General features: G+C 36.4%; 1 protein-coding gene across 2 annotated transcripts; it reads left to right on the forward strand.

The window, feature by feature from the left end:
• Nucleotides 1-3682: 3682 nt before the first annotated feature.
• Nucleotides 3683-9092, forward strand: LOC130738716 (uncharacterized). Of its 2 annotated transcripts, XM_057590854.1 has the most exons (11): nt 3683-4523; nt 4641-4787; nt 5466-5551; nt 5676-5842; nt 5921-6442; nt 6528-7230; nt 7344-7574; nt 7649-7773; nt 7942-8030; nt 8305-8554; nt 8682-9092. In XM_057590854.1, the coding sequence occupies exons 2-11, from the start codon at nt 4722-4724 to the stop codon at nt 8849-8851; spliced, it is 2409 nt and encodes an 802-aa protein (XP_057446837.1). In that variant the 5' UTR covers nt 3683-4523; nt 4641-4721; the 3' UTR covers nt 8852-9092. The 2 variants fall into 2 exon arrangements, with proteins under 2 accessions (XP_057446837.1, XP_057446829.1); XM_057590846.1 differs by having other exon boundaries at nt 5676-6442.

Genomic DNA, 9092 nt, shown 5'->3' on the forward strand with positions numbered 1-9092 from the left:
TTTGTGTGATTTAACACTTCTGAAAGTAAATTTATAAAGTAAACTAAGTTATTATAATAGTTAATTGAGAAATAAACGATTGAGATTTCAAAAACATCATATTTTACTAATAAACATGTGTAATAACTTACTTTACTATTTATTCCGGATGTTTTCGACAAATATTTACAATCTCATTATAGGTCACATAAAAAAAAAAACCGACATTTTCTTCGTAATCATGACTCGATCAAGCCACACCATTCAGAAGACCATAAAGTGGCCAACTCGATAGGCAATGTGGTTGATATATCTCAACCTACTCAACAACCAATCTAGTCGAAACACCCCAAATCGACCAAACACCCCCTTAGCTAAGACATTTATTCTAAATTGATCTGACCCTCAACATTTATTTTTTGAATCACATTCACATTCAATTATTCATATCAAATCTTTACCTATTCATAATATTCCAATTTAGCTTCGATGAACACAATGAAATATAGAATCTCAACTTCTACCATAGTAGTTATTACTTTCATACCATACACCATGAACAATTATGTTGCCCTAGTACTTAATTGAATATTTGTTTAATAAGCATGCCGAGAATATTATAATCTATCATGCAAACCCTTGTCACTCACCATAATTTTGACTATGATCTTTTTAATATTTTTGTTGGTTAACTCAACCACACTATTTATCTTAACCTTGAACGAATCTTAATTGTGAATTTAATTTTAAACTACTCAGTTATCTTTTGAACTTTTGCACAATTGAGATTTGAAATGTATGTGACTATCTTATTGAGCTTATAAGAAAGAAATGACTATCTTCTTAAGAATTCATATCATAATGAATCACTATTTTACTCATATTTCATCTTATTTTTTAGGCTTATTAGCACTTTTGGTCCCCCAAGTTTCTGAAGTGTGCAAACAGAGTCCCTTAATTTAAAAAAAAAACATTTCACTACCCCCACGTTAAGCTCCGTCAACACTTTTGGTCCCTCACAAACTTTCCATTTTAATAAAATTTAAATTGATAAAATTAAATAAAAATAAAAAACCTATAATGGTTAAAAAGTTTATTTAACAAATTAAAAAATCATCTTGAACCTTTTTAAGTTCTTACCGGAACACACACAAATAAACCCAAACCCATAAATTTATGGTTTCAGATACAATCAACCCAACCCAGTAGCACAAAAGCAATGCAATATTATTCGTTTTCCTCCCCTCCACGTCTCTCCTTCGTTTTGTACTCTCGCACCCCATGACTTGGATGGTGGCATGATGAAGGTGTCTCTGCAACCCAGAATTGTCTTTCCCGTTTCTGAGCAATTTTATTCACATATCCTTCAATTGTCTTTTGGGGTTTGGGTTGACGGAGTCAAACGTGCCCCGTTTGCACAATTCAGAAACCTGGGGGACCAAAAAGTGCTAATAAGCCCATTTTCTATGTTCTTTCTTTCATTTTTTTATTTTATTTATTTTCTCTTGCTTCATCGCATTCGCATAGGTCAACTTTTCCTTTTCATATATAAATCCCAAGAGAACCTAGTTTCAGACAAGTAGTTGTACCAGCAGCTCCTCCCACAATAGCCCTTTTTTTCTCATCTATCTGAGGAGCTAAGGTGCTGAACGTTTTTTTATCACCACAAGTACAAGCACGAGGAACCTTTTCTTTCTCTTGAGAAATGCCAACTTATCATTGGCGGATTTTGTTTCTACCCATTCAAATTCCTCGCATGAAAAGTCCTCAGAAACCAAGGAGTTTTTACAGCTCTTGTTTCAATAGGCCTGGCCTTTTGCCCTGGAGGAATGAGGGACCATGGAAGGAAAAACGCTCCTTTTGTATGGTTGTTGCGTTGGTGCCGCTGGCGGTATCGGAAATGGAAAAGAAGATGGCAAAGTTTAGGACTTTGAAAGACCTCCGCCACTGCAATCAACACAGGCATGCACTTATCTCCTTGTCTTAAATTTTCAATTTTTGTTGTGCTCTTTGGAATTTATGGTCTACTTGTATTGTAAATTTCTTCGTTTTTCATTTCCTGTGTTGATCAGAGAGAATAGCTCATTTTTTGCCCCTTGGATCACTTGAACAGGGTGGGTATGATTGTTTGGATTTATTGTTCATACTGTCACAATAAGCTGCTCCTTCCTTGATATGATCCCCTGTCATTAGTATATTTGATTTGTATATGCTGTTATGCCTTTTCCTTTTGTTATGGCATTGCTTCACCTTTAATCATATGGTTACTTAGAGAAGTGAAGTCCTTCTTTATCACTGATTTTTAAGATGTAGGTGTGCATTTAGGTTCTTTGTCTATTCTAATACATTAGTAACTTGTAAGTTTGTTCTGGTCATTAGGAGAGCTCTCATAGACTTTTTTTGGTGTTCCTCAGCAACTTAATTTAATTATCCTGAATTGCATCAATTGTTATATCAATATTTTCACTTATAACCATTGAGTATGTGGATAAGTTGGGGGTTGATCACCAACTTTACAAGAGGTTTTGAGTTCAAGCTTTGGGTATGCAGTTGTGTTAAATACACGGAACCGCATATAAAGAAAAAAGGCCAGTCATTTATTTGCAACTCAGTTTAACTTTGAAATCCAATAATATATAGTGTAAAATTGTAATTTGCATCAATGTAGCTGCACAAGTTACTAGCGCGTATTTGATACTTTCTGCTGAAGTTTTTCATTTGCTTTCAATGAAATAATGGAAGAGTATTCAAATACACAATAATGGAAATCAAGGGGATAGATCTTCTTCCTTGAGGATGGTGCTTAAAAACTGTGGCTGGTTTTGATATTTTAAGTCCAAGGCAGGTTTTTTGTTCTAGCAAATAGTGCATGTACCTGTTTAATCATTTTAAACTTGTCAAAGCAATTCCATTGTTTTATTTTGTAGAATGGAATTTGGGGTGGGTGGATAGGAAAATGAACTTCTCCTCTGCCATGCTTCAAAAACATACTGAAAATGGTATAGTTTGAGGATAATGATGAGGAGGAAGTGGTCTAGAACTTTCATGTTTTTCCGCAGTTTATTTTAGGAAATAGATACTTAAACCTCTTGGGTACCTTGATTTTGTTGGTTGTTTAAGACACACCTTGGCTTTTTAATGTTAATTATGAGTGCCATGAATTTTGAGATTTTTTTTTTATCATTTATATTTATATAATTATATTATATAAACAATACAAAAAAATCAGCACTGTGTCCATCTTGCTATGCACTACTGCAATAGAATTTTTTTGGTCGGTCAGCTGCCTATGCTCCGCTATCCGAGATTGACAACACTGGTTTCTGCCGCATATACATTTTCAATCATACAAAGCATAGAAACTTAGAAATAAATGATTGGATAGTGGAGATTTTTAAGTAGAATCATTAATCGAATTATATTGTTGCAGTTAATATGATATTAAATCCACTTTGATTTTCGAATTAATGATATACATTATACACAAAAGAATTCATTTTAGATTCCGAGGGATATTTTACTTTTGAAGTTCTCTATGGTTTTATTTGTTTATTTATATCACAAATGATGATATTGGCATCCTTATTGGCCATATCACAAATGATGGAATTGTTGACTCCAAGGATTTTCTCCTATTGTTTTTGGTAGTTTTCTGAACTCATTATTTTATTTGTTTGACCATGGTTTCCCTTCTTTTCAGCTATTTAATTACGAAACGGAAGAAACAAGCCAAACAACCATTGCATGTAGTCTTTGTGTCACTGGTGACTTTACTGATAAAGGCTCTACTTAAACGAGATCCAATCAGTGTTCTTCTAATGATCACATTCGGTCTCTCCTTTGAGTTGCGCATGCGACTGTAGGCACCACACTAGCAGTGAAGCTGGTAACGTCCTTCGCTTTTCTTCCATTCATAATCCGATCCGGTCTTGATTTCATCCAGTTGTGGCTTTTTCTCCTCTTCATTCTCAAGTGCTATAGCTTGTTCGCTAAATTCCTTCCCGATACCCCTTCATCAATTCTCAGCCAACCCAAACCCTAGCCTTGGAAAATACACAAAGTCAAGCTACATTTAGGGCTCCCAATCCTTCGTTTTTCTTCCATTCATAATCCGATCCAGTCTTGCTTTCATCCAGTTGTGGCTTTTACCCCTCTTCATTCTCAAGTGCTATAGCTTGTTTGCTAAATTCCTTCCCAATACCCCTTCATCAATTCTCAGGCAACCCAAACCCTAGCCTTAGAAAATCTGGTGATTCTTCGAGTGGTTTGACCTAATTTGATAATCTAAGAATCTCAAATCTGTTTGAGAGGCATCAAGAATTAGAAATCCTTTGTGATATCGTCTCGTGTGTGAGAAGATCGGACAACACAAATGTTGGAATAGGTGAGAGTGGTGATCGTGATAGAAAGGATGCATCTCACTGTTTGACTTCAGATATAGCTTTCCCGTGGCTGAAAAGGTCGTGACCACTATTTATTTTGACAAAGCTGGTGGCAATAACTGTGAGGTTCCAAAATATACTGAAGAACCTCCACTGGTTGAGGTAGTTAATAATCAATCTCTATGATTGTTGTATCTTTGTGAAGGTGCATTATGTATAGCTCTGATAGACTAATTTTAAAATTTTCTGATATTTGTTGTTGATTCCCTTTATTTTTAGGGCGAACATTTTGAGTGCTCAAGTCATTCATCCCAGAAAAATCATCTCCGGCAGTCTGTTTCTCTCATCAAGAACACAAGAATGAAAGAATCTCAGCTATCGCTGCCAGAAAACCCTAGCAATGGTTCAGACTTAATGGTCGATTGGGTATGGAGTATTTCCTCTTCAATATAATCTGACTTATGTGGTAGTTATTGTAATTTATAAATTTGTGGATTATATGCTGTTACCCTGCTCAGAATTGAAAGTATTGTCGAATTAAAATAAAATGAAGAGATTTTAAGAACTACACATATAGCAGGGATATACCAAGATGGCTAGGTTGGGTGGTGCCTGAGGAAATGATGTATTGTTGCATTTTGAAGAAAAGAAAACAGGGAAAGTAAAGTGAGACATAGCACAAAAAGCAACCAAGCTTATTTTACTTATGTACCAGTGCCATGTTTGTTTTGGTCTACAAAATCTTGTTAGGGAGTGGATTACCAAGTCTTTCAGTTATAGGTTTTAGATAATAAATCATTCATGCGCTTTCACTTAAAAGAATTTTTTTTAAGCTAGTTGGTTCATGATAATTATATCAGCACTTTTATTACTATGTGGTCTAGAGCTCAATCCTCGTCACCTCATTCTTATTGTCTCATTTATTGTTAGTTCACGACAATAGGCATAACTTGTGGTTTTGAACCTATATTTATGTCCATGCTTAGCTGAACTATTTTGAAGAATTGAAGTATCCTAAGTGCAAAAAGTTTACGATAAACTCGCAATCCATATTTCATTTTGATTTATTTATTTATTTCTCCTATGGCTTCCACATGATAACAGGTTAGAGTTTGTGATACCTGTGGGGATGTAGGAGTTGAGTCCTCACTTGTTTCTTGTAACAAGTGTCCTGATGGGGCTGTACACACGTAAGTATCTCAATATCTTCCACCTTCTACTGTGTTTTTTTAGCATTTTGCATGTCTTTGCAGTCTCATTTTCTTCTTTGTGGGAAAGTGAAATTGATGTGTTCTGTCTCTCATGATCAACCAGTTATTGTATGCGTGTTAAGCTGTTTGAAAAGCCTAAACATTGGGTGTGTGAAGACTGTGCACCAACGGCAGGAACTAACAAATTAGTGGAAGATGACGTTGAAGTAGGTGGTAGAAGAAACACAGGACATTTATCAAAAAGTTCAATAAACCTTGAATCTAGTGAAGGTGCAAAATTCAACTCTAGATCTTCATATCCTAGTAAAAGTAAGACAATTGGTGTAAGCTTGACAGGTAATTTATCAGATAAAAGACATGGAGTCCCTTTAGAAGCTCTGACAGCTCAAAAAGCCAGGGCTACTGAAAGAAGAGCTGTATCCTCTAGGTCTTCCGAACCCTGTGAAGACTCCTTGCTTTCTGAAGACTTCTCATGCGAGGAATCTGAATCGGTCCAAACAAAATCAGTCAATGATTTTGTTTATTCTTTTCCACCAAGGTCTGACATTTCTCAAGAGAACGAAAAGGTTCCTCGTGCTTGTGGTGATAAAAAATGTGTCAGCACCTTAGCTCAGTTAGATGAGAAAAGTGGGGCTCTTGAGGGAAGTATTATATCTCACCAAACTTCCACGACACACAACCATTCTTCTCTTGGTAGGGAAGCTCCATCTGAGAAGTTGGGGAAGGTGAAATTCGGGGCTGCTGGTACAGCAACTTCTCTGAAACCATCTTCCAATGGTTCATTCTTAAAGGAAAAGGAAAAGTTGACCTATGGTTTAGGTGATGGATCACCAAATTTGGAATCGCAAACTGACATAGCACAAAGTAAATGTAAGACATATATATGGCAGAAGATTTTCTATATTGTTTATCAGTTAGGATGATTATGTTAAATTTAGAGATTCTTTTCGTGCAGGCTCTCTTTCTGGAGGCTCTCTGTTGAAGTCAAACTCTTCCGAAGCTGCGAATTTGAAACCTAAAGGACAGCTGGCAAAGGATGGACGTTTGCAAAAGCAGAAGGTTGAGAAAGATCCGTCTTTTCATGATGATAGAAAGGGAAAAGGTCCTAAAACGGTATCTATGGCATCTGATTGTGCGTTTTCAAAGGAATCAAATGCTATTGGTTCTAAGGTTCTCCCAGCAGATGCGTATGTGCTAAATAATCCTCCAATGAGCTTACTAGCTTCTGATTCTGCTGTAACTGCACTAAAGAAGGAAAAAGGAACTATTTCTGGTGGTGATTCTTATTTTTCAGGATCCCGTTTTTGTAATCCTGATGTTGTTGGAGGTTCAGGACAATCAGATCATAGATCACGGCGAAGCATTTACAAATCTCACAAAGATTCAGGATCCCGTTTTTGTAATCCTGATGTTGTTGGAGGTTTAGGACAATCAGATCATAGATCACGGCCAAGCATTTACAAATCTCACAAAGATTCAAACTCTACAAATAAAAAGAAGAAAAATGTGAGCCAACAAGCTAAACACCCTGCAAAAGTTGTTGCTCCTATGACTGGTCCTGCTTCTGGTGAAATGTGCCCCTTGAGAGACTTGGCCCAGGTTGAGGCAACAGCCCTCTTACAGGGCTGTGTCGTCCCAAATACTGATCATTCATGGCTGTGCGTCCCTTTTTCTCTGTTTTCAGTTTAATATTCATGTAGTTTTATCTTATTTTGATCTAAGGGTATACTATTTTGAAATTTCTCCTGTGTATTTGTGATTATTTATGCAGAGGCAAATTTCTGATACACAACAGTGAGGGCATTCCAAGGAATTGTGATGGGATTCTAGCTCATTTATCAAATTGTGCATCACTTGGAGTTGTTGAAGTTGTTGACAGGCTTCCTGGGATTATTTTATTGGAGGAACTACCTCGCTTAAGGATTTGGCCACCTCAATTTATGGGAAGTCGAGTCACTGGAGAAAATATTGCCCTCTACTTTTTTGCAAAGGATGTTGATAGGTTTGTTTGTCCTTTCTTTTATATCTAATAAGCTTGGCTTTATATTGTCTACTTATATGTATGTTTTTTCACAGCTATGATACATACTATAGAGGATTGATGAATAACATGATCAATAATGATTTAGCTCTGAAAGGAAATTTGGATGGGGTTGAGCTTTTAATTTTTCCATCCAACGTTCTGCCCGAGAGATCCCAGCGTAAGAAATAGTCCATTACTTATTATGTTTCGATTTGAACAATGTTAATAATTATGTTTTCATTTGTCTCTCTATTGCTACTCTTCAGATTTTCACTGCATTAGCAGTTATATTTGCATTCATTTCTCTTCTTTTGTTTATTCCTTGCGACTTGTTTTTGCCTGGCAGTTTGGAACCAGAAGATGTTCCTCTGGGGTGTATTCAAAGTGCAAAAGGTGAATAACTTAGCAAACACACCAGTCTCAAATTCTCTGAAGGTATTGACTTGCGTGCAATTGCTTTACCAGCTATATATGACCAACAAAGATGTGCTAATTATTTCTCTTTTCCATCGCTTAGAATATTGATTGACTAGATGATTAATTTTAATACAATTTTATTCACTAGTTGATTGGTCATGACATTAATCTCTTACAACCTCTCCTGATATACAATTTACATTGTTGCATCATAAATATTGCATAATCTGTCAATTGTCAGTTACTATACAAATGAAATTTGTGCTAATACATACTTACTAATGTTTTGCAGCAAGGAAATAGAGATACGGTGAAAAGGGGGGCAATTGATCTCAATGTGTATACTGAAGATGCAAATGTTGACAGAGGTCTTAATCTTACAGTGCAGGGTAGAAGCACAACACCAGAAAATGGTTCTGTTAGGATTGAGCACCATGTTAAGGAGCTACCAACATCACTCTCTCCTGCACCGCCTTCAACTGTGGAAAATATGGATCGGCGTGATTGGGACGCTGCGGAAGCTTTGATTCTTCTCTCTAGTGGTTGGTTTTGAATGAAGAAAACCTCTTATTTATACTTTACCCTTTTATGCTCATGTGTTTTGTTTGTCAATTGATCTCAATGCGTATACTGAAGATGCAAATGTTGACAGAGGTCTTAATCTTACAGTACAGGGTAGAAGCACAACACCAGAAAATGGTTCTGTTAGGATTGAGCACCATGTTAAGGAGCTACCAACATCACTCTCTCCTGCACCGCCTTCAACTGTGGAAAATATGGACCGACGTGATTGGGACGCTGCGGAAGCTTTGATTCTTCTCTCTAGTGGTTTGTTTTGAATGAAGAAAACCTCTTATTTATACTTTACCCTTTTATGTTCATGTGTTTTGTTTGTCACTGGATCACAGTGATATTAATAATCCGTGGTACATACATTTGTACCTAGAACGTGGGCATGCCTTGTTTGTTTTCCATTCTAGTATCTGTTTTGGTGCCTGTGTAATGGCCATTGTTACTGCTGGAGGGGCTGGACAGTATTATTTGCTGGAGAGGATCCAAATTCATTGGAGTATTTAATCA

This window comes from Lotus japonicus, chromosome 1 (assembly GCF_012489685.1).
Source record: "Lotus japonicus ecotype B-129 chromosome 1, LjGifu_v1.2".
Lineage (NCBI taxonomy): Eukaryota > Viridiplantae > Streptophyta > Magnoliopsida > Fabales > Fabaceae > Lotus > Lotus japonicus.

What these genes read in the sequence shown, in the direction of transcription:
- LOC130738716 (XM_057590846.1), top strand. Translation starts at nt 4,722, where the DNA reads ATGAAAGAATCTCAGCTATCGCTGCCAGAAAACCCTAGCAATGGTTCA. An exon ending in TGACATAGCACAAAGTAAAT is followed by an intron (nt 6,443 to 6,527) that starts GTAAGACATATA and finishes CTTTTCGTGCAG; the next exon opens with GCTCTCTTTCTGGAGGCTCT. An exon ending in TTTGCAAAGGATGTTGATAG is followed by an intron (nt 7,575 to 7,648) that starts GTTTGTTTGTCC and finishes GTTTTTTCACAG; the next exon opens with CTATGATACATACTATAGAG.